This window comes from Anarhichas minor, unplaced genomic scaffold, assembly GCF_050575085.1.
Source record: "Anarhichas minor isolate MPS153535 unplaced genomic scaffold, ASM5057508v1 ptg000002l, whole genome shotgun sequence".
Classification (NCBI taxonomy): domain Eukaryota; kingdom Metazoa; phylum Chordata; class Actinopteri; order Perciformes; family Anarhichadidae; genus Anarhichas; species Anarhichas minor.
In genome coordinates this window covers 4052500-4078740 of record NW_027466448.1, presented here as the reverse complement: position 1 = coordinate 4078740, position 26241 = coordinate 4052500, and the positions used below count along the sequence as shown (strand labels likewise).

The following is a 26241-nucleotide window of genomic DNA, read 5'->3' as shown; positions in this document are numbered from 1 at the left end:
CACAAAAATAACTATCTCAATAATTCCGTGAGAATGTGATCCTAAATAAATGGCTTGATTTTCTGCATACGTGCATATTTTTTAACCACATTATTGCAAATAGGATGTAGCATATTGTCAATATATGCGTCATTTCACACACAATACCTCTTAAATCAGCAGACACCTAACGAGCACAAAGCAACAGATGAAATAGTTTCATTTCACACGGATGTGGTTCATGTAAACATAAACGACAAAAAAAGGGAAAAAAGTGTTTAACTCGCAAAATTTTGTTTGAATTTTTGTCCTTTTTCATGAAATGTGTGTTTCTCTGCCGTACATTCCACTATCTCATCTCCAGAACATATCTTTCAGCTTACAGATCATAACTATGTCACATAAATCAAAGAATACTCCACTTTCATGTCTCGACTGGTTGGTCAAAAGGCATTCAACTACTCGTGGCATGTCCTGATTTATAGAAAGATGATCAGCGTTGGTAAAATACTGTCTGAAAACAACTTTGACTTTTTGCCCCACTGAGAACCTGCCAGATGATTAAAGTTTGTTATCACCCCTCCATGAGTCATACAGAAAATCACTTATTGGGAAGGTATGCTGCTGAAAAGTGAGAGTGTTTCCAGATGACAGTGATTGCTGATAAAGTAAAAAAATGGGTACTTTCCAAAGGTTCCTGCTTCATTCAACGGCCTGTGCAATAAAACAGAATAACGCAACATGGATCATCCCTATTTATCTGTCAACATAATGTCAACATTTTATGTCAACATTCACCCATTACCACACATTCATATACTGATTGCAGAGGCTGTCATGTGAGGTGCCACCCATCTGGATAATAGTGAATCATTGAATTTGTTAGTCAAAGTTTTAAAGCAGGGTTTGAGATGATTGTATTTTTATTTTACCAGATTGGTTCTACTAAAAACAGTTATTGGTTCCTCTGAGATATATTGTAAGTTGCATTTAAGCAGGAATACAATACAGCTGGAAATGAATGAGCGATTGATAGGGTTGGGATCCCAAACACAGCCCACTTAACATACTTTGTAGTTCTATGTCATGTCGGAAGAAACAGCGGTGTTCTCAGAACTTAACCTCTGTGTCTGCGACTTCCCTTAACGTAACCACAAACGGCAGCAACGGTCTCAGAGTGTAGGAACAAACAGGAGCGCTCTGTAGACTGGAGGTCAACAAAATGTCAGTCATGAAGTTAGACATGATAAGCCAAGCTGCACGTTCAGCTGTGAGCACAATAGGGAGATTTGCATATATATATATATATCAGAAAATCCAAGAAATAAGCTTGAAAAAAGCATCAGAGCTTCTTCTTCTTGATGGACCATGAAGGCGCACAGATCAGCCGCCAGCTCCCGGACACACATGGATGCCCGTCACACAGTGTACTTTCACCGAGGCAAAACCAGACTCTCCTTTTGTTTGCACGAATCCAGTGCTTGTTTTTGTAACAACGGCCCCACAGCGCCATCATGAAGATGGATGGCACTGTGCTGGGTCTTTCCCTCCTTCTCGTATTCTTGTCAAGTTTGCAAGCTAAACCTGGCCGAGCTCGTGTGACACTCAGGAAGCCGCCCGTGCGAGCGAGCTGCCCGCCTCAAACGGGCTTTGTTTTTCTCTGCAAATATTTCATCGGTCTGCCTGCAGGCCCCAACAGCCCCCGTCATTTTGAAAAGGACTCGTGAAAAATAAACACACACACTCACACACTCTTACACTCAGACTTGTATAATGTAGCAGTATATCTTTCACAGACTGTGGGTGTTCTGGAACCACTCCCTTTTATTTGCCTAATTTTGCCCCAGTATTGTGATCCTAAAGATACAGTTCCAGGGAAAGAAAAATAAATCTTCCTTTCAACACGACTGTCCTGTATTGAGCAACAGCCTATCGACATAGTTGATATAAGGAAGTAAAAGATGTAATCATGAAAATAATTGTCTTAAGAGATATTTTATTTTTCAGAAAGCCTTTAAGTCTAGAGTTTCTCATCGCGACGACATTTATTAAACCATGAGCAGTAGAAAATAGTTATCATCAGTACATCCGCAGCATAGGTGTGGGTGGGGGTTTCAAAAATGTACAAGAAGCTGACAACTTACACGTATGATGAGTTATTCTCTGGATCAACTGATAATCCATGACCTCTGCCCTGATGTCTGCCTTGCAACATGTTCTCCACCCCCTGTCAAACACAAAATACATAGATAAAACAAAAAAGCAAAAATATAAAAAAAGATATCAGCAATATCTTTATTTTAGTTCAACTAGTTTATAAATACTGCTGCATTTTAAAGTATTGTAGCTTGACAATTGGCTGCATTATTATTTATAAGTGCATCACCACGGCTAACCGCTACAAAACGGAGATAATCAAGTTAATGCTAATGTGGTTTTGTGTCCGCTTGACATCTTAATAGGCAATAATGTCAACGTATCAACTTAACAAAAAAAGTAATACAACGTTAAATCATACACTCCTTTTGCAGCGTTAGCCGTCATGGCTGGTCAAACACAGGTTGACAGATGCTCAAATATTGAATCAGGAGATGTCGCTACACCAACATGAAGCAGCATAGCAGGAAAAAGACCACTGGCTTCAGTTCTTTGAGTGTGTTTTTTCTCCTCTGAGATATGCTGTTTTATGGCATTCAAATTGGAATACAACAGCTATATACAATAATGAACGATTGATGGGGTAGGGCCCACATAACATACTCTTCTCGTTAATGTTAACCTATATCCTTTTCTTTTAGTTTGATAGGGTGTCAAAGATTAATTTCTGTCCAGAGGACCATAGTTTTGTCCAGATGGACAGGAATCATAATTACATTTCAGGATGTGAAGTCAGAGAGCCGTAGAAAGTGGCAGAAGCTTCCTCCTCGTTCCAATAAACACAACTCTCTATTAGGCAGGGCAAAACTCACTATACAGACATATCCTGTCCTTAAACACACACACACACACACACACACACACACACACACACACACACATACGCGCCCACATACGCACCCATTTCAGCATTAAAGAGTAAATGTTTTGTCCAGGAAGACAATTAATTAATAATTAACTTCAATATTTTGTGGAATTTATAAGAGTTGAAGGGATTAAATAAGTAAGTAAAAATAGGTCAAAAGACTTGAAACTCACCCATAATAAACATATGGAAGCAATGGAAAAAATGATTATTGTGAAAAGTGCTCATATTAGAGCACCCTGACCTTTTATCAAGTGTCACCATCAGACAACAGTCTCCATCTGTCTGTCTATCTGCAGCACACATCTATAGTCAGTGTGACCTTAAGCTTCTGAAATCCACGTCGAACTGTCTGAACAAACCACAATTCAGACAATTATAACAAAAATGCTTTGGTTCGTTAAAATAATAACTTAACAGTAACTCTACAATCACAAGGTATCAACAAGCATTTAAACGTACACCCTGTGGGCTTCAAGCAAGGAAATGTTGTTTGTGGACTCAAGCACAGTATGACTACTATTTTGTTTTTGTTTTTTTCAAAGAGGCATGGCTCATCATTCCCCTGTAGAATTTCTTGAGCACATCGACTTACTGGAGACGGTAACCACAGTCTACACATTCATGTCACAGAAACCACAAAACTCCCTGAACAAAACAACGCAAAACAGCCTGTTGCTTTTATGCAGCTTGTTTGCCGATAAAAAGACTATTATTTTTATTTGACGTTAAATGGATGTGTGAAAAGACAAGTGCCTGAGGAAACCCAGAGGAAGAATCTGAAATTAAAATGATTATTTCATAGCTGAGCGCCAGTTTATTTAAACAAAGGTCCTTCTGTGTCCTTGTAGGTAGCAGCAGCTGTTATATTTAGTTACGAAACCTGTAGGGAGCCCGAGGGATAAAATGGTTGCAAGCACCAATAACAAAACATGTCCACAGTGAGTGATTTAGAGAGAGAGAGAGAGAGAGAGAGAGAGAGAGAGAGAGAGAGAGAGAGAGAGAGAGAGAGAGAGAGAGAGAGAGAGAGAGAGCAATTGGTCGGGAACATGAAACAAACAGAAGTGCATACACACACATTGCTAAACGGTCTAACTGGCATGTAGAGCAGAGTTCTAGGTCAACCGTCATCATCTTAGCACATTTATTGTCAAGGAATGCAGAAGAGAACAGGTGTGGCACTGTTGTACCATAACAGATGCCAGCACCCGCTACTGACATCTAATGATTGTGTCATTCACTTCTGATACTGATATGAACCACAGATAAAGAAATACTTGGAGCGGGAATACATCCCAAAATATAACTTCAATCTGCCGTTTTAATATTGTGCCCAATAAAGCCAGAATACACACAGTAACAATGTGTTGACAGTAAGCAAGGAATGAAAGGTGAGGGAATACTTTTTGGCACTTTTGTATTTGAATGTATGGGCATCCAGAAATGTCTTCATATCTCAGTAAAATCAAGGAGCTCCAGGGTGGAACATGATGTACCACTTTTATATGGGTAGGGCAAAAACGCAACCAAGCGTGGCTGGGACTAGTTATGGGACACTATGAAAATGTCATGTCATGATCATCCTGGCCAAAATAATTGCAATTCATGACATTATCCCAATAATCATCACAATTTGCAATAATGCACTAAATAGGCACTAAAACACACTGGAATCACTTTACCTTACATTTAGTTTTGAATCAAATATTTGTATTGCATATGATGTCTTTTTTTAGTGAGTGAAACATAAATAAAAATTACATAAATTAAAAGAAATAGCAACATTATGTGCTTTTCCAAGACACTGATGATATTCACAATCATTCCGATAATGGAAGATATTGATACAATGTGTGTACAATGACAACAAGGGAAGCCAGTGGCAATGTGTTGGGCAGTGAGGCATTACAGCACAGGTTGTGTCAAGGATTACAACTTGAAATTCAGTAGTTATATCGCAGTTATTGATCCCAATAAAGCTCTGTTTCTTCGACAATTTGGGCGTGGAATTGTTGCTAACTTACACGTTAGCTTAGCGGTTGTTAGCCTCAAACAAAATGAGAAATAGTCTTCCTGTTAAAACAAAATGTAATATTTACATGTTGTGTCTTCTGAGCCGCTAACTAGCCTCCAGTTAGCATTGTTAGCTCATGCTTTCGCCAGGGCTAAGCTAGCGTTAGCTGTTGATGTAAATACTTCCTAACCAGAGGCTGGCCTCTTGCTACACCACAATGTCTTATTTTCTATTTAAATACAGAATTACACGAAACTTGAGAGTAATACAAGTAACAACTAATGTAGGTAAATACTTCTGCTGTTAAGTTTAGTAAAATAATGTACTTACTAATACATTTCTCAATTTATCAATCACAGTCACACTCATTTTTTTTTTTAAATGTCACGTTCAACATTGGATTCAGAGTAATTTTTAACAGTCACACTAATGGATCTTTTGGGGCTTTTGTCCTTTCGGAGTAAAACACTTTCTGCTCCTAAGACATGCAGCCGCCATGCAGAATGATAAACTGCAGCAGTGTAAACAGCCGGGTCAGACCAGGTCAACTGTCGAATAGTTGGAGTCTGCAGAGGCCTGTTGGATTCTGGATCAACCGAGGTGAAGTACAGACGTAAAACTCATGTGTTTGTGTATGGGATGAAAAGTGCATGAAAGGTTTTGGCATGCATCTCAATTTGGTAATTATACAATGCATCTCCCCGTCTCTGTCTCTCACTCTGTCTCACACGGACACAAATACTGTGAAAGCTGTGGGACATGAAGTACTTGATGTTTGCTCCTTCAAGCCGCCGGAGGGAAATAGTTTGCAACTGTTGAGACTTGTTCCTCTAAAGCTTATGTTAAAACCGCACCTGATTGTCGAGCTGATGAGCATAATGCAGAATAACAAGCAACGGGGCAGTTGTGTGACAGTTCGGCTTGCCTCCTGCAGGACAGACGGGTCTTGTCTTTTAACACACACACACACACACACACACACACACACACACACACAGATAGGCTTCTAATTATTAAAACCCTTCAAAGTTGTTACCTTCTAACAGCCTATTACCTTATTTTGCTCAAGACATGAAGCAAAAATAGTTCAAAAGATCATTTTGAACAACAGCCATGAGAGACACTTGCTCTCAGCTCATATGGTTATTGAATCACACACACACACACACACAACCACACACTTCTTGTCCATGCTGCGGCAGACAAAACTCTGGGGTCTCTGTTTTAAGCATGTGCTGTTAAGATAGAACAGGCTGTATGTTCAACATGAAACAGTGCTGTTAGGCAATTTAATCTGTGCTCTTTAGTTTGCCATTTTTCATTATTGACACTACAAAGGAAAAAGATGTTTCTCAAAAAGCAAAAGATTATTCTCAAAAAAGCAGCTGGTAACTCTCACCTTAAGTACATTATGACTGTTTTTTTTAATCGATGTTGTTTTTCACATGAGCAGAACTCCCTGGGTAGATTATTAACAAAAGAAAAATGCTGCGGCAGGACGTTCTTCCGTTTCAAAATGGTTAAACATTAATTGCGCAGTTTTTCCAAGTGTTTCTTGTAGTTAGACACAAAACCAGTTTTAGTTGTATCATGAAATTAATATGTTATCAGACTGCTGTGTGTTAATTGTAAAAAACCAACATATTTGTGCGTAAAGGAAGGACAGCAATCATGGGAATTGGACGTCATCTCAAAACACTGTGACCCTATTAAAAATAATATGTCTTGGCCGTTTCTTGAAACAGAACTTTTGGCCTGGATATCCACAGGCTTCCCTGAAGCCCCAGAGATATAGCTCCTCTCCCGCAGAGGCTTATCTGCATCCGACCGATAGCCGATGGGTTCAGAGATTCTCTGCTTATACACCAGCCTCCACTATAGTTGCTAACAAATCAATTATGTATCTGCTCGCAACGATGGATGAATTGTCTTAAAAAACATTGTTTTTGGCCCACAATCAGTCGAGCAGGCTGCAGCCAGCTGCGCAACTCCCACTTTTTGCCATCACTTGTCTCTCAGGGTTTAGAAATTCTCTTTTAATCTCTTTAACAACAACTGATCCCACTAGTGATATCAGTTTTGGAATGCTCGTACTAAAGCTTCCACCTTTAATCTTTGCTGTTTTACAGAACTGGGGGAGTAAACCCGGGGGGTTGACTCTTTCCTAATGACATGGGAAGTTTGTGTAGGATGTTTGATTAGCTGGACTTTCTCTAGAGCAAACACGCAAACACAGACACAACCATTTATGGCCTTCTGTCTTCATTGGCCATCTCAGAATTGTGCAGTCTCGTTTTTTTAGAATCACTGATATTGCTGAATTTCATTAATTAACCTTTAATAAAGTGGTCTATGAAACCCATAAGAAAATCACATCAATGGCGGAGACGTAGTTTGAGTGGATGACAACTATAATTTGACTCAGAGAGTGCACTCCACCACCTGTTTCTGCACACACAGGCTTCACATGGTGAACGTAGGAGAATCTGATCTTGTCCACAAGACAAAAACAATAAAATAAAGAAGAGCTGCACGCAGTGAAAGGATTTTAATGTTTCAACATGGTGTCCGACGTCGCAGAATGATTTCCATAGTAGGCAGATGATACGATATGATTTTGGAGCAATATGCTGAAATTGATGAGGAGAATTTTAACTTTTCCGTGGTGACACGTTTGTTCCCCTCTTAATTAAAAAACAAACTGTACCCTGAGGTCAGAGGAAGTGGCATCTTCAGGTTTCAGTGTCTGTTGAGTACGTGACACACTATAAGCTTCCACCACAGATCACTCCACCACTCTGAAACCAACGCTAACATCCTGCTCTAAAACATTTTGTTTAATGGCCACAAATAACAGAATTTGGTTTGTTAGTTGCTCCTTGTTTGATTCAGTGAACACAATATCAACTTCCCGACTAGTGTCCTATACAAACTCTTGGATATTTATCTGCTACAGCTGTTTTTGTTGCACACAATCCGATTGCCTCCAAGTAAAACAGAAAGCTGGCAAATAAATGTCTGGACTCTAGTGAAGTATCGCATATAAAACAATATCAGACGTACAATGAAGATGATCCAATGCTCATATCTCAGAGTTGTGTTTGTATATGCAACTTGAAATTAAATACTTTATTTCCTTTTTGATAGATTTGACTTCAAATTCATTGAGAACTTTGTTTGTCTCAAGCTGATTCAGTGGAGTGTTTAGAAGCAGGAAAGAGTGGTTAAGAGGGGCCGTTACCACAAGTGAAAAAGTACATTTAGATGACGCATGTGCGTGTTTTTACATGTTGATGAACTTTGTGAGTGTGAGGGACACAATTAATTCATAATGTACCTACAGGAGGTCACTTATTTTGCAATAACAACATTTTTTTTTAAACAAGTGAGCTTCGCTGCACTAACATGTTAGTTTCAGACTGTTTTTGACATGTGATTGAAATTTCACTATAAAGTAGCATCAAATGCAAATATAAGGTACAAGTAAGTAAATGTAGCTTTAGATTGTTTCCACCTCTGACTGACTTTTCTTTCATACATTATTCAGACTTCTCAATAAATGCATTGATCTGGTTGACTTTGCTGTCATCTGAGAGTTGACAACAGAGGCGTTGAATTCAGTGATAGTGAAGAAGTGAAACTACTGTATATCCCCGAACACATCTGTTCTCCCGCTGCATGGCGCGCTCTTTCTCAAACAGCTCACTGGTTAAATGAAACGCAGAGGAGGAGCTGCCTTCAGTGGCCTAGGAGGAAACCTCCCTGTCAGTTGTCAGAGTGACAACAGCGTGAAGCGCGGCTCGCAGTCCTGCAGCATCGCTTGCAAACCAAAACCGCAAGAGTAAACATATTCATGCTGTGGATTGCTCGTATTTTCATCACGAATTTGACGGATTGTTGAGTTTTAATGCTGTGCGTAAAAGGGACATTAGGAAACGATGGATTTGCTTCTTGTTGGAGATCCTGGAGAATGCGCATTCATGGAAAACGTTACTACTTCGGATGTTAGAGGAGAACTGTTTCTCATTGTGAAACAATAAAAGAAGTCCCAACAGGTATGAACATGACAGCGGAGAGGCGATTTCTACCGCCCACCATCCCGTCGATTATGTTCATTTTCGGGGTGGTGGGGAATGTCATCGCTATAGTGGTTCTGCGGATATCACGAAAGGAACAAAAGGAAACGACTTTTTATACACTCGTGTGTGGCCTGGCAGTGACAGACCTCCTGGGCACGCTGCTGGCCAGTCCTGTCACCATCGCGACCTACATGAGGGGCGAATGGCCGGGAGGTGATCCGCTGTGCCAGTACTCCGGCTTCATCCTGCTCTTCTTCTTCTTGGTCCAGCTCAGCATTGTGTTGGCAATGTCAGTGGAGAGATACTTGGCAATAAACCATGCATATTTCTACAACGAGTACGTCAACCAAAAACTCGCAGCGCTCACTCTTTTGGCCATTTACATTTCCAACATCGTGTTTTGCGCGCTGCCCAGTTTGGGGTTCGGGAAGGTGACGCTCCAGAAACCAGAGACCTGGTGTTTCATCGACTGGCAGAACAACAACACAACAGTCGCTGCTTTTAATTTGATGTACGCGGGTGTGAATTCAGTCATCGTGCTGGCCACTGTCATATGCAACGTGATGGTGTGCGGGGCTCTGATCCTGATGCACAAGCGGTTCATCCGCCGCACGTCTTTGGGCACGGACCAGAGGCGCATCGCGGAGCTCAGGCGCAGACGGAGTTTCAGACGATTAGCTGGAGCGGAGATCCAGATGGTGATCCTACTCATAGCTACCTCCGCTGTGGTTCTCATATGCTCCATACCGTTAGTGGTGAGTATCTGTACAATTGAACCAGACACGTTGTGCACCCTCTGTGTGCGCAATAGGTTTTTACGCGCAAGAATGTCACAGACGTTTAACAAAAAAGGAAATACAGTCCAATACATATATCAGCCAGAAAGTAAAGGAATGTAAATTAATCCAAATGTAAATTAAAATAAAGATTGTGTGAAACACCAACAGAGTTTTAACCGAATGGATTAATACACGATAACAACAAACAGGAAGGAGATGGTCAATTCAACTTGCTGTCAGAACTTCGTGTTCCCGTTTAAGATATTTGTGGTTAGATGACACAATCTAAGGCACAAGTTAATTCGTTCACACTCTTTCCGTTTGTTGTTTAAAAACAGCATTTACAAAGATGTATCATAAGCATGTGGTTTAGAAAAGATTAGTCAACTCTCACATGGTATTTGAACACTCTCTGACAGACTTCAATGTTCAGCCTGAGCGAGAGCTAAGGATCAGAGGAGAGCGTGAGATTTCCGCAGGTGTTTGCTCGTGCAGTGCAGAATGACACAAGCATTCTTGCATCTTTGGAGTCAAAGTCTGTGTTGAAACAACGGCAGGTTCCAAAATTAACAGTTTTCTGCTTGCTGTGAACACTACTGGGGACAAAAAATATAGTCCTCATTCTGTGTTATACATTAAGTTCAGCTGAAGTTAATATGAGGCTTCTGCAGTCTGAGTTAAATCAATCTGGTGAAGTTTCCACCAATACTGTCTTTTTAGAACAAAAGTCTCTCACAGTAACTTAACATAAACCCAGGATTTTCTTTTGCCATAGAACAAGGACTTGTTAGAGAGGGACAATTTAAAGGTCCAGTATGAACACCAGGAATGATTACAGCAAGCAAAATCGGCTTAAATGTGCAGGTCATTGTTTTAGACTTGGAAAAGGTGAACCTATCCTTTTAGAAATGTCAAACATTAAGGCTTTTCAGGCTCTGGTTTTGTTAAATGATGACTGCTGACTAGACCCTGGGGAAGCTCAGTGGCCAAAGGCATCTTAGAATGAATGATGATGAGAACTGTTTCTACTGGCCTCTTGGCATCTCTACACTGCTGTGGTTACGCAGCAGTTACATTCAGCCAAGTGTCTATTTAGATTTGACCGTTCCATGCCAACCTTGTAGGAATATGTTATATAAACAATTATGTTACTCTTCTAAATGCAGTGGAGACAGGTTTGGACTTGCAAAAACACAATTGATTCTGCACTTGAAATGTTGTTCCATGCTCATTTATGTGACAACCGAACAATAAGTTCCTAAGTTCATCTGTTGTTTTCTCTCCTTTTCTATCAGCTGAGGATCTTTGTGAATCAGCTGTACGGAAACCAGACAGAAGAGCCTTCCGGGTTGAATAAAGACCTGCTGGCCATCCGCATGGCCTCCGTCAACCCCATCTTAGACCCTTGGATCTACATCCTGCTCAGAAAGACAGTGGTCCTCAAGCTGATGGAGAAAATAAAGTGTCTGTTCTGCAAAATGGGCGGGCGGGGTCGAAGGAACGGCGGGCAGTTCCGCTGTGCCGAAGGCCGCTTCTCCTCCTCCATCATCTCACGAGACTCTCCCTCGATGGTGTCACGAGAGCTGAAGGAAATTCTGTGCACCTCACAGACCTTCTTGTCTGAGGGAACCACGAGGTCATCTCATGCAGGGGCACAGGGCGGCTCCAGCCCACCAGTCGCACAGACGCTACAGGGCCCCCAGGAGGTCGAGGGGCCTCAAGGGGAGCTTTCACACAGTGAATTAGGGGACAGAGCGGCAGGCGAGCCACTGAAAGAGCTTCTGATGTGTTGCAAGGACCCGGCTCTACATGTGACCTTCACGGATGAGACTGCGAACATACAGGAGAAATGCATATAACAGTTGGCATGATCTCGAAAAGCATTCGTCACTGTAATAGAAATGTCCTGGGACTTCAGGTAGGAATGAACAAAGACAGGATAACAAAGGAAACGCATCTGAAGACTGAGTAATCATCCATCAATCTGTAGATATGTTGCGGCATGCTATTTGACAAATGTATTATTGAACTAAATACCCGTTATCAATGTATTACTCCTCAGTCATAACTTACCACAAAAACCATATCGCTAAATACACTTCAGTAGAATCACGACATCAACTAAACCACGGAGAACAACATGACGTTGTAGAGGAGCTCTTCTGTTGCACTTTTTGTTAAACCACTGCGAGGCTGTTTTCACAACCTGCCAGATGACTATAACAAATGAATAATAAAATGTGAAAAGTGTACATAATGTTAATTTATTGTAAGTATGAAATTGTATTGTTTCAATTGTATTGTTATTGTCTTCTCTGTGAGAAGGTCCAGAAAGTTTGGAGCCATTTTAAATTGGTACAAGATGAATATCTTCTGGTTTTTTGTTTTATTTTGTGGTGCGCAGACACATTTGCAAACAATTTGGTCCAATTGGTTGACAGAGGAGCTGCCATTCATGCTAGAATAATACCATCCCCTGCATTTCATAACAAAAGGCAGCTATGGCTTTTCCACTATGCAGACACGGGAGGACGTTAAGAGGCCTTCTAACATAACGTGTTAATATAAAATCATTCATTTACTCTTTCCAGCCCATTACTTTGTAAAGATTAAACCAACTTCATCTCATTTTACTTCAATGTAATGTGTAATTCCTCTCATCTAATTAGACTTTATAGGGGAATTAAGAAGAGAAAAGAAAAACACACATTTCCTGTCTGATGAGTTTAAAGATTTTTACCTTTTCTTTCAATGGATTTCTTAGATAGAGTTCTATAAAGATTGATATAAATACCGTGTTCATATTTCAATGTTAAAGTTGTTGTTGTAGCAACAACTGATGTCAAATTTACCACAAAAATGTTAAATCTCTTGTGAAAAGACGAATGTTGTACCGAACTCTTAAATACACAGAAAATAAAAGTTGGTAAATATTCATATACACTTGTGTCACTTTGTTTTAGTATGGTTCAGAATGAGAGTGAAGTATGTCGATATGATATTTCTTAAATATTCATGGTGAATATGTAGAGTGTGATGTAAAGTAGGAGAGGGGACTTATGAGAGGAGCATTTAGAGCTGAAGCGTCCGTTGATAAGGGAAGTTTATGGATGGAAAGTTAATCTGCTAATTTAGTAATTAATTCATTGTCTTTATCCAAAATGCACAAAAAATTCACTAGTTACAGCCTCTTAAATGGGGAATTGAGGTGATAGTGCAAGTATGTGGTAATAGTGCAGACAGAGGTATTAGTGCAATATGTCTGATTAATTGTTCAAGCATGTCTATAAATGCTCTAATAACATTTTCTTTTGTTAGCACGTCACCGTTAGTGTCATGCTAGCAGCTGAGAAAACAGTGGCGATGGCGAGAGACATTTCTAACCAATAGCTCGTTGAGATGGAACAGCACCGCTCACCTGCAGACAGATGGTTTCTTCACCTCTGAGACCAGTATCCCATTAAAGAGAGCTGTGACCGCAGACTGAGGACTCAGTTCAAGCTGTCAGTCCTCCAGGAGGAATAGTGATTGACAAAATAATTGATAGGATTTCAACACGACGGCGAAATGAGAAAAAATGTCCAACTCATTCTCCACGTCGTCAGCCAACACATTATGTGTGTGTGCAAACAATTGGCTATTAGAAAATACCACTTAAAAAGCAGTGAGTGTTCGTGATGTGGCATTTTAGAGCAGGAATGGAGTTAAGAGTAAAAAGGAAATTCCAGGACTTTATGGACACAAAAATGTTAACAGTATTCGTATATTACATTTGGGCTCGGGGTCATTTTAGGGTTGAGGTGAATGATGATTTAAAATGAGGTCAGATATATTAGATATGCTCTGAAGTTTGTATTGAGCACCTTCAATAGATACGTTATAATTTCTGTAACATACTATTTTCTGGGTCACTGAACTGTGTGTGTGTCTGTGTGTGTGTATTTGTTTCTATATCACTCTTGAAGACATACTGTATAACAGCCTTGCGACCATGGTTCTGCACCCATTTCCTCTTCAGCCGGATTGGCTACATCCTCCCATCGGCCTTCATCCCAGCTGTGAAAGCTGACTTGGCACTGTGGCTACCCCGCAGGCTGATTGCCAGTTCTGTGCTCACTTGCCTACGGAGGAACTGCGGTGTCGAGCAGAGGCCTAGGTCTGGGCTTTCACCATTTCCGGATCATTTGCCTGCTCCTAAGACACTTTTTCAGGACTTGCAGGGCATCATAAAAATGGCGGCAGATTTTGAGAGGCATTGCGATGCCGGCAGAACAACCTGCGATTGGGCTTCACCGTGCACTCATCCATTCCCTCACTCATTCAGTGTTAAATGTGCTAGATGGCAGATGAAGCGCTGCCCAATGTGGCACTTTTACACACATGTCCAACGTCTGCATGGGGATCATTATGATGCAAGATCTGAGTCCCAATCGTGTGTAGAGAGTTTAACATATTTTTTCTCCACAAAGGGCTGACACGGTGTTAACCGTGGCACAGTCTGTGCCTCCCTGACTTTTTACGCGTAGCATTTACAGTCTGTGATTCGGTGTGTGTTATCAGTTTGCGGTCGTGCAGCTGTTATATGTCGCAAGTGTTGATGTAGGGCGGACCTGTGCAGAGCACAAGGGCGCGAAAACAATCTTCATGACAACTCAAGTGCGCAGCAGCTGGACTATGTCCAGATACATGTGTATTTAACATAAACTCACTTGGCACACCCTGATTGCACACGAGTGATCTCAATCTATCTTATTGTGCAACTTTGTAAAACAACATCTGCACCGGCTATGATTTAGGTGTGTTACAGATGAGGGCGTGTCTACCGATGTCATAATTTTCTCTTTGTTTCCTCTTTGTATTTAATTGAGATTGATTTGTAGAGATGCGTTCTCTTTGTCTTGTATAAAAATGAAACCATTTGTTTTGTAAGTAAGAAAGACATTGTGGGACAGCATTGTCTCCTTTCCTTCCTTAAAGGATGGTCCAGTGTTCCCTCTGCTAAAGGAGATAAGAAATGAATTCAACCAGCTCTTATCATGCAGGTCAAGCAGGAAAGACTATTTGACCGCAGCCAAAGTCTGGTTACTTCTTCAAGCACTAATCAATATCATCTTATCATTTAGCTTAACTTTGGAACAAGTCGGTAAAAATCTTGCAACTCATCTCCAGATAACATAAAAGTACAAGACATCCAATGAGAAAACAAACACAGGGAACTATCACATATTTTGATTCATGTTTATTCACTTATTGACAATTTGCTGAGCATGCACGCTCTTTTTCAGGAACATGTTTCACAAAGACGCACATTGAAACCTCACAGGTCAACTAATCAGAGCGGATGAATCCATGATCTGGATTTAAAGACCGGGAACTATTTCATTCTGTTTATTCATCACAATCACGTGCCTTAATAATCTTGGAGGATAAATGATTCTGAGAGACGAATCAATCTTATGTGCTATAGAAGCAAACGGCCGAACACAAACCTTTGATTGTATATATAATCCTAAACGTGTTATTGCGCTAAGAGGTGAAACACAGAACTAGAAGATGCTCAAGTTTAGAGCTTCAAAACATGTAAAAACTTTACATGCACATTTTACACAATTAAAATGAAAGGGATGGAAAATGTAAACCAACACAACTCAACTGTCTTTTATTGTGACGCATTTAAACCTTCAGCAGAATTTGTCAGTTCTCATGTTTGCTTCTGAAGAGGTTACTTTATGCTACAGGTTCACACACTCTCACTGTGGTTTCAGAAATAACACCGTTCGGTCCGGAAAAAATGTAACCGGGAAAATCAAGTCATTCTGAAACCATTTCAAAGTCCTCTTACTTTGACAAACTGTTCTTGTAATGGCGTCGCTGCATCCTCTGATCCCTCTTCCCCAGCGAGTACATTTTTTATATTCCCCTCAGCGTCTATGACCACGGCGGTCCTCTTCAGCTCCTCGTAGCGCGTCTGTCGCTCTGCGACCGCCACACAGGCGGCGAGCACCTCATCAGACTCAAAGTCGTAGTCCCGCTCGAGCTCCGGGGCATGAAGGATCTGTTCTTTGGCCTCCTCCTCTTGCCGAGTCTTCTCCTTGGTTGCTAAGTGCTGCTTCTGTAACCTCCATGCCCACTCCAGGTCCTCCTGCCACAGGGTGCGCTCTGATGGGCACAGGTGGATCGCAACCTGGAAGGACCTCACAGCCTATACGGGGGACAAGTTCGGCATGAGCTTAGAGTTCAAACACAAGCTTTTACGGGTGGTCATGAAAGATGGGTGAAGGCATGTTTATAGTCTCCAACAAACTGACAAGTTCAGCCCGAATTCTTTACGGCCTTTTCGCGGGTTCACCATCACTCTCACAGATGAATGGTATGCCGTTGGCATACCTGCTGAATGAGCAGGTTGGGTACATCATGGGCCCGTCGACCAGCAAGACTCGAACATTCTTTGTGCCGTGCTGCAGGTCGATTTATGGTTTCATTAAGAAGACGCCAATAGCTCTCAGCTGACTGTGCAGTTGTAGATCGATGTTCCCACTGAACAGAAATAAAAAAACGGCCGCTGTCGTCCGTGGGACCTGATGTCAAGCTCTAGCTGGGACTATTTGCTGGCTGTGAAACGGTGAAGTAAATCCATCCATGCATGCTATCTGAGGTATATCATGAATCTATTCTGACAGATGTCTGGTTATGTGCTATGGTAATGAAGCCTATTAAATAAATGACATTTGGGTGAACTTGAATCCACTTAAAGAGTTAATCTTCTGAGGCTCTGTAACAGCTTCGTGAGGTCTTTTTGAGGCAGTTCTCAAACTAAATATGAAGAAAAGATTAAGAAGAAGTCCTGAAACTGACCTGACGCGATCAGATTTCTACCAGACAAGACACGTCAATCTGTTGGGAGTTGTTAAAACTACGGTACAAAACACTCAAGGACAACAGCCAAGTTTCTTTTTTTGGCCTGTCATCAAGATACACACTGAATTAACATTAATTATTGACTGCGCTCAGCTTTTCAGTTGCACCTGTTCCCAGTGAGACGGTGAGTCACACCTCTTACGAAAATCCAATTTAACCTGAGATACAAGTCAGGCCGAGGAAGTCATTCAACGACCAGACAAACAAACTTCCCAACTGGCCAAACAAGCAAAAGGATCTACAACAAATCATTTAGTAACGAAAAAGAAAAATAAACCGGTATGTGAAGTGTTCCCCACCTTGACAGGTTAACTGTAATAGATGTTCCCAAAACAACAAGTTCAATCTTGAACAGACTAAAGTCTCATCACGACCTTGTTTCCAAAGAAATGCCACAGTCGGCAGATTAACCGGCTTTTTAATCATAATAACGAGGAGATGAATGGCGATGGAGCCTTCATGCTGTCAATGTCATGTTTTAAAGACATTAAGAGAAGGGTTTGAAAAAAATGAAATCAGAAGCTATACGTTTGTTTTATTTGGGTACTTTCCAGGAGTGGAAGTCAAAGAAGGGAAAGAACAAACTTATGGGGAATCGCTGCCCTCACATTTGCACAAACAGGCACCACTCAAACATGTTGATGCACACAAAGCTCTAAAACTTGACTGAACAGGCCTTGCTAAAAATAGATGTGCCTTTTCTCCCCGACTGTTCCTTTCCAATAACTTCATCATACAACGAGGTGTGTCTATATTTGGTTTAGTTTTATCGCAGGTAACTGTCAACACTTCCCATTGTTGTTTTTGATGCCGTAAGACAGGTCTCTCGCTCTAGGAGTGACATGTGGTGGCATTAAGCGAAGGGTTTCGGAGTACAGCCTTGTTTGCTTGCCTCTGAATGGGCGGACGGTGTAACTGAGATCCGTGGGTTCCATGCACCCCACAGGTCCCGGCGTGTTCTGCGGCAATTTGAGCAATCGTCCAAACCCGCGGGGCGACTGGGTGTGCTTTGAAAGAGGAACATCTCAGGAGGAGTTTGCAGAAAGAAGTAAACAGAAGTAACTGACGTACCTCGACAGCCGCTCAAAAGCGAAGACACAACTGATTTATAGCCGGCTACAGAAAGAGGCGTAGTTTATTGCAAAATCAAACATTCACAAAAGAAATGGGGCCCTTCAAATGAAGATAATTTGTGACCGAGTGAGCAGGAGGCCATGAATTGTTATGCAACACTACTGAGTGAATGTTGGCACCAGCTGCAATTATCAATGCTACGAGTTTTTGTTTGCACGTCTGCTCTCGCTGTGAGTCACACATTCCTCCACCTAGTGCTCGCATTTGTCGACAGCCCTGAATCCGATTGCCGTCGGACAGCTTTGCTTGCGAGCACAGCGCATTCTATTTTGTTTTCATTCGGAGTGTACTGCCAGCCAAACTCACCAGGTCCACCTCTCCCAGGTTGAGCTGGGCACGGCCCAGAGTCTGCCAGCCCTCCCACCAAAGGGGGCGGAACTTCACCGCCATCTCTGCCGCCTTCACCGCAGGAAACACTTCCTGTAAAATGGTCAGTACCTGTGGAGAAACCACAAAATGATTAAAGACTCTTTATGCGCTACCTCCGCAAGAGGAGAACACACGTGTGTGATTCACAATATTAACACAAAGAGTTGAAATAGTTTTTAAGGCAAATATGTGAATCATTTTCTGCCTCCAGCGCCTGTAATGCTTTCATGTGTTTTCTATCATTGCATACCAGGATCAGCAGAGTCTTTGGAATCATCTTTTATTCAGACACTGAGTTGATGGATGCTTGCAGTCACAATTTTGCTTTGTTGTCATGTACAAGACAAGCTGTCAACAAGCTTAAACCAATAATGCCCCATTTGCATAACAATATGAGAGCTGTAAAACATATTAACGTGCACGGGGCGTAGAGTTTTTGGTTCATACTGAAGGATGCTTTCAAACATACATATCATAATGGAACATAGCAATTAGTGTTAATTGGAAAAGAGCAATTAGTTGTAGGAAATTTGGGTTTAGAACTGTGCTTTAAGAAATTATAATAGTGTTTAATAATTCATAATTAAGAAATCATAATTAGAAGTGTCTTGGAATACATAATTAGAAGATTCATAATTGTAGAAGTGTTTTAGGATTTGTAGTTTTAGAATTTGTAGTTAGAAGTGTATCTTAGTAGCACCTTTATATTTGCTTGTGAAACTTGTGAAGGTTTTTGCCAAAAGTTGCAAATCCTTATCTTTATATAGAATGTTTACCATAGAAGTGTTAAGCCATAAAAGACAGTCATTGAATGTTTTAAACTGTAAAGAATAGTATGTTGGGAGTAAGGGACAGATAGATTTCTAGATAGGCAATTACAGGTCATACCCGTGCGAGGGTCCTGCGAGGAGGAGGAGCCAACTGGATTTAGCCAATAGGAACTACAGACACGAGGGGATGTTTTTTGAACTATGTAAGGCGGGGAAGAAAGAAAGTCCGGTCTCTTGCTCCTGTACCACTGGGTGGGTGGTAACGCTTTTTGGGGTGAGCAGGTCATATTCGGTGTAACTGTAAATGATGTACTCCACTATGCAATTGTTTTAGCATGAGAGGTATTAAATGCTTTGTTTATAATTGAAACCGGTTCTCTTTGTGTAAGAGGCTGGATTACATGCGGTTTCCACACAGTCTAGAGGTTCCATGAACCTAACATAACCTCATGACTTTACCGCACAATCCACAACACGTTCTAATGAGCTGAGCTTGAATACAGCCAAGAGGATGTGATGAGTTTTACAAATGGAGCCAATTTCCTCCAGAGCGCACCGCAGTAACAGACGTTCAGAGTGACAGGTGGCGTATTAGGCACAATACTGACTGAGTTAAATTGGGAGAAAGTGATGAAGGGAAGTAAAGGACCAGCATCAGTGAAAGCATCCTCGTCATGTGGATCAGTAATGGGAGCATGATGAGGTCCAGTCTATTTATAGCCTGATAATGGACAATGATAGGTTGGACGCGCTTTTCCATGTGTCGTCAAAATACATTGGAGCTGAAGCTCAGCAAAAAAATGTCCGTGCTCATGTCATGTTTCAAGTCAGTCATAGCAATGGAGGAAAAGAAAATCCCATTTGCGGTGGTTTTCAAGTCCTGTTCCTCTAATGGTTTCCTTCTCCAATAACCTATAATGGATAATATTATATTAGGCAAACAATGGTCGGGGCTATGAGGAGGTATTTAATTGTGTTTGTTGTGGTAAATGGATGAGAAAGAATTGAGTTTGACTGTCCGCCTCCTCTGGCTTCTCCACTTCTCCCAAATATATGGGAACCATTCACAGATGCCGATGTTAGAAGAAAAAGGAAAAGCAGCTGAGGAACAACGGCAAAAAAAGAGGAAGTGAAATGACAGAAAGGAACAAGGAAGTGGAGCTAAAAAGCCAAAAACATTGAAGCTGTTGGAAACATGCGGTAGACTTTTAGTTCTGTCAGCACCGCGCTGATACCATGTATCTAGCCGAAAACGCATTCCAAACAAGCAGGCATGTGTAGTAGTGCATACACAGCATGTTGGTGGTCACTCAGTAACATTCCCAAACCAAAGGGCATGAACAGAGGACGTGTTCAGTCATCTTGAACGTCGCTGTAAGTGACTGATTTAGTGCGCTGTGACTTCTTTGGTACACCCTGAACACAAAACCACTGTCAGATAATCCACATCGTCCTCTACCCAGATGTAAAACTACACCCCCAAACCCTGAGGGCAGCTGTTGGGCTGCATCACATCTCAGACACACGAGCACTGCCGGGAAACAGCGGAGCAGCCTTGTGGTCAAAAGGCCATTCTAGCCACGTTACCTAAAGACTGGCTACTTAAAGCATTTAAACTGTCCACCAGTCATTTTATAGGATACAAAGCTGAATCGGTGGTTTACTCTTTTAAGACAAAATGAAATAAAGCATTAAGTATATAAATATAACAATGTATAGCATACCTGAGACTTCATCTCATACAGTAGTGGGTTGTCTGGAGTCAGCTGGATGGCCTCGTCCAGCTTCTTAATGGCCTCCCAGTGCCTAGAGAAAACACACACATTATAGAACTAAGAGATTAATCACACAAAAGGTGTTTGTTTATTGCATCATAATTCGTGACCTGGTTGCTACTGGTGCACTTTAAATGGCAGTGTGATACATAACTTGATAGATAAGCATGTGAGTTATTTATAGAGCATGTTTGTTGGCTGTGATCTAAAGTTACCAAAGCTATCGACGCCCCACGCAGATATCTTGCTCTCCATCGAGTTGAACACGGCTTTGTGTTGGAGTCTTGGGATAATGCGGCGCTGAAGCGTGACCGACTCAAATAGACAATCACATAAAGCAACGAAATTGGACGCTGAGTTCTCCTGCCTCCGCCCTGAGATTTGATATACGTTACGTAACCGAACACTCTGCCACACGTTTGTTTGGTGGATATCATTAAAGCCCTTCATCCACGGTCATTTTTTTTGCTGTTGCATATAATAGAGAACCCAAACCCTCCCCGATCCGGTCTGTCCATTCTTGCATAGGACTTCTCAAAAGCGGAGATAAATAAACTTTTATGAAGCGTAGCCGAGTCATATTTCAGTTTGCCATCACCTTGAGTTTTGTGCATTTTAGTTCTTCCTTATTTTTAACGAGTTCTTGACGCTGTACAGCTGCAAGCGTATACTGCAACACCTGTCTACCTGTAGAGTATAAAGGGCTACAGCAGGCTAAGCAAACACACACACGGGTCTACAGGGAAGCCCGTCAGGTAGTCAGTTTCTCATCTGAGCCAACGAGACCCTGCTATTGGCTCCTTGTCAGACATGCAAGGAGAAACATAAACAGGATTTGCATACATTTGAACAGACGTCACACTGCAGCCTCACCACTGATCTGTTTTGCATATATTTTTATATATTTTTTTTTATAAACTGAATGGACACATGAATCCGGGTTCAAAGTTTTCGTTTTTTTTTCACTTCCCCAAAGTCAATTTTTACGTTCCAAAATGCAAATTGTTTTATTTATTGTGGTTATCAGCTAAAAGATGAAAGTTAATCGTCATGTATAACCTTTATTTAAATAACTGAATTTGAACAAGGACACGTTTCTGGGAAACTTGACGGGCCTTTGAAAAGCGACTTGAAAAGGCCTCCCAACTAAACTCTTGTTTCCAGGATAATTGAAATGCTCGCTTGCGCTTCAGCTCATGAACGTTGCCTTTACCCGTCGCCATTTTCTCGCGAATGCTCGGAAAGGAAGTGAGCGGGCCCAGCGGGCTAGATTTACCAGCTCGACGTGGCAATCCTCACTGTTGAGCCCTGATGGACATGATCATGCTCACTCCGACATCCCTCTCCTCCTCAAGTCAATATTGACTCAGGAATCATTTCAATAGAACGATCAAGACAAAGGCTCGGAGAGATTATGAGGTGAAATCCTGGGTTTGACAACACCATATGTCTGTTGTGTGTAGATCTTTTATATCTTTATGAAGAAGGATGTCCTGAAAAAATTCAAAAGCAATTAAAGCCACGCGAGACCATTAACACTGATCAGTTATAAAACTCGGATTACAGCCAGAACCAGGATCAAGCCTGAGAAAACACATACACATACTACTGCTGTTCAACAGCAAGAGAGGAGTGAGGAAATGGAACTAGAGCAGTGTGGAAATCTTGCCGGCATATGAGGCAAAAGACAAAATCATGTGAGGAAATTAAGCAACGAGCAAGTTAATACACCCCATGAACTAAAAAACGACTCCTCTACAGTCATTACAACTCTGTACATGAGTCAACCTGCATTCATTGGAATGATGGAAGTGCAGCATGTTATTGTTCTGAAAAGAGTGTAGAGGGTCGGGGGATTATGATCATTTTACACACGGCTGTCCAGAAGAAGGAACCGTGCCCCAACGCGTGCCTGAAACATTACTGAACCAGTGAACTAATCTCAGGAACAAAAAGAAGACCTTCGGAGGATGGTGATCATTTGAAATGGCCTCCGAGAGTCACGTCACACCTCGCAAATGCAGTTCTAGCCAGAAAAATGTCCTCAGCATGGCAGCTGGAAGCCGGACAAATCAGCAAACTACGTGCAGTATTTGGATGATGACACATGCTGCCTCACAAAACCCAGGACCGTCCTGAACAACTGTTCAAACAAGCTGTTAAACAAATAAATGGAGGCATACTTCTGGAACTACATGGGCTTTTTGTTTCCCCCTTAGTGCTTTTCTGAAATTTGATGTTTTCGAAACAACTGCCCTGTTTTTTCAGTGTTAAAGCTGATGTCTGAGTGAAGGAGAGAACTGTCAATCATCTTTTGTACCTATTTGAAACGACAACAGTCTCAAGCGAACGCCCGTTTAGCCACATTTACACATGAATATGCAATACGCATCATAGAATGTTCTTTTTGATTGTTGGTTTATCAGTCAGCCACCGGCTATCTCTTATTTTCCTTTCTTTAGTGTCGACCAGTCTGTTCATGCATGAGCAGCAATGACTGTCATCCTTATCAAGAGTCTCCTCTGCATGTCAGCAACAGCTGATCTGACAGAAAACGGTTTGCTGTGCTGTGAAGATTGCTGCGTCTGTAGAGACTTTACAATATCCGTGTGTACTGTTCAAGAGGATATCTCACGTATACGTTTGAAAAATGTACACTTAGCTTATCGTGACACGAGTACATTCATACAACAAAATATCTGTTGGTCTTAGAAATAAAGAAAACAGCCACAAGTCGCACAAAACTTCCATCACAAACTAGGTACTAGAGGAACTCTTTAATTACATCCGGAGCATGTAGACCTACGTAATGAACGACTTACATCAGACGTCAATGTTGTTAGTCAATGTTGTTAGTCAATGTTGTTAGTCAATGTTGTTAGTCAATGTTGTTAGAGAAGAAAAAAAAAACTCCTGGCTGACATCCCCGACCAGACAGCATCTCAAACCTCTGAACAGCCATTACGGAGCACGACCTCATTTCCCCTCAACAAAATCCACTTTCCCCTCGCAAACACAATTACAGGCAGTGACTAAGGCCAACAACTCTACATCTCCTGGACTGAGGAGGGTTTCATAAAGTGATTGTTATACGGCTAAAAAGGTCATGGAAGAAATATCAGATAACGCTTCCTTAAAAAGGCCTATTTTGTCGTCTAGCAGTGTCTATAAAAAAAAAGAAAAGCAGCCGAGTGATTTTATTTGCGTTTTGAGTCACAGTGCTGGAAATATTTTTTTAAATCCATCAACGGGGGAAATATCACTTATAATAATCATTACCATTCTTTACCATAGCATTTACTTTCCACAGGAGCATACTTCAGGGGGTGCTAGAGTAGATTGTAGGAGCAATTTAAACATAAAAATAAATCACTTCCTGTTTGAAAGCTTTCCTTAAATTGCTCCATGTTTTTGCTTTTCCCTTCCACTCTTAAATATGTGTTGAAAGGCCTGAACACCAGCTTCTCCCATGGCCAAAATATAAATTGTTGTTGTATTCATTTACAATCTCGTCCTGAGAGGAATACAGCTCTTTGGCTTTTGAAATCCAAATATATACAAGAACATGCACTTGACACCAACACACACCTACTAGTCTCACAAAAAGCCATTAAATGAAAACCAGGGAAACCTGAAGTTCAGATGGCTCTTGGCTGCGGTTTTGAATTACACTATTTAAATAATGTAACTGTAGTAGAAGTCGGTAGAAAGCTTTTAGCTTTCTAAAAGCTTTAGATGGCTCTCAGTGCTCTGTACCATGGTGCCCTCCATTGGAGGCTTTCACATATGACATCTCCCTGTTGATGCAAAGTTGAGCTCCTTTGGGCTGTTTGTAGAAACAGAAAGTTTGTCTCATTATCAACTAAATCACATAGTTAAAGCTGGAAGTGTTGTAATCCTCATCTCTCTCTCCTCTCCCTCCTCCGGATGGTTCACTGACTATGGTGATAACTTCCTCTGGATGGAGAGTTGGTTTAAGTGTATTAAACATCTGCTAACAAATCCAGATGTTCACTTAAAGAATCCAGCAGCACACAGACAGGAAGTCCTCAGTTTCATGGACTGAAATAAGATTTAAATTCTAATCCTGACTTTTGCCAGCTCTATACAGCATCCCTCACCTGCCGTGCTCAGCCAGCACTGCACCTTCATCCTTCAGCCTCTGGCTCTTGGCTGCACAGTCCTCCAGCAGGATCTCTCGCCGCCGTTTGATGGCGTGCAGCCAGTCCACCTCGTCACCCGGACCTGGCCCAGCATCCTCAGTCTTCTCCGCCTCAGCCTCAAACTGCTGCACCGCTGACTTTGAAACCTTCTCACCAACTTTCCTCTTCCAGCCAAATGAAGCCATTCTGTTAGGGGGGAAGGGGTGGATGGTGGTGGTGGCGGTTACCGAGTATATGACTTGAAATCACATGTGAAATCAGCATGCAATCAGCACGTGAAAATCTACGGAAATTGACTTTTATTTTGAAATATCACAAACCTGCAAAATTTTAACGTGATGTTACTGCCAGATGCATATCTAACTTAACGTTAACCGGCAATCCTGCTGCTACAGTTAGGTATATATGCTGTTTAAACACAGGGCATATAGCTAACTAGTTAACTAACAACTAACTAGCTACAACAGCAAGACGAGTTAACTAATAAACAAAAACAACTCTCTCACAACAACGCTAGCTAACGTTAGCTCTAACGTAAATGACCTAGCTAACACTTAGCCTAAACTTGACACCTCCGTAGGTTTGCTCACACAAGACTGCACTTCAGTTGATTTCAACATAACATATTACATTTGCACTTGCAGACTTCTACAGCTTTCCGTGGGCAAAACTGGACAAGCTAACGGCGGTTAGCCATATTGGTTGACCCGGAAGTTGTGCGAATGTTTACGTCGTCTCTTAAAGAAACACGAACCATATTTTTTTTTTGTAAAGATGTTAATGCAGATGCGTATGTTAAGGACAGAGACATATAACACATTATTAAAGTATGTACATTATTAAAATATGTTGGTACATTTTACAGTAAAATGTTACTTAAATGCAATGTGTGGGACGGAGTCTCCATTTTGCCCACTAGATGGCACCACAGGGATGACTCAGAACAATCTCTTAATAGATTTCATTTTTAATAAATGTAAATTTGATCTAAAATGAGGATTACTTTCCATCACTTATATTATTACACAGAATCACCTGAATAGCTAAATCAGTTAGTGTGATTCCAGAATAACAAACAATAAGGAGATAACTTTTACTTCCTTGTGAGTTTATACGCCTCCTTGTTGGAGGACATTCCTTGTTTGCAGTGAGTGTAACATTCAGCTTCCTTAGTACTGTTGATTGCATGGATGTGATGGTGGATGGTCCAAAGGCTAAAAACATGCAGAGAAACTTCAG

The 26241-nt window shown here is 41.3% G+C and overlaps 2 protein-coding genes across 3 annotated transcripts; one reads left to right on the top strand and one right to left on the bottom strand.

The window, feature by feature from the left end:
* Window positions 1–8759: 8759 nt before the first annotated feature.
* On the top strand, window positions 8760–12814 carry ptger4b (prostaglandin E receptor 4 (subtype EP4) b). Its single transcript, XM_076085831.1, has 2 exons — window positions 8760–9849; window positions 11169–12814. The coding sequence occupies exons 1-2, from the start codon at window positions 9073–9075 to the stop codon at window positions 11730–11732; spliced, it is 1341 nt and encodes a 446-aa protein (XP_075941946.1). The 5' UTR covers window positions 8760–9072; the 3' UTR covers window positions 11733–12814.
* A 2283-nt stretch (window positions 12815–15097) lies between these two features.
* ttc33 (tetratricopeptide repeat domain 33) lies at window positions 15098–25736 on the bottom strand. Of its 2 annotated transcripts, none has more exons than XM_076085843.1 (5): window positions 25633–25736; window positions 24961–25188; window positions 20789–20870; window positions 18232–18363; window positions 15098–16075 (listed from the first exon to the last, which is right to left on the bottom strand). In XM_076085843.1, exons 2-5 carry the CDS (start codon window positions 25185–25187, stop codon window positions 15701–15703), a joined length of 816 nt encoding a protein of 271 aa, XP_075941958.1. In that variant the 5' UTR covers window position 25188; window positions 25633–25736; the 3' UTR covers window positions 15098–15700. The 2 variants fall into 2 exon arrangements, with proteins under 2 accessions (XP_075941958.1, XP_075941968.1); XM_076085853.1 differs by lacking the exon at window positions 25633–25736 and adding an exon at window positions 25323–25616.
* Window positions 25737–26241: the final 505 nt, after the last annotated feature.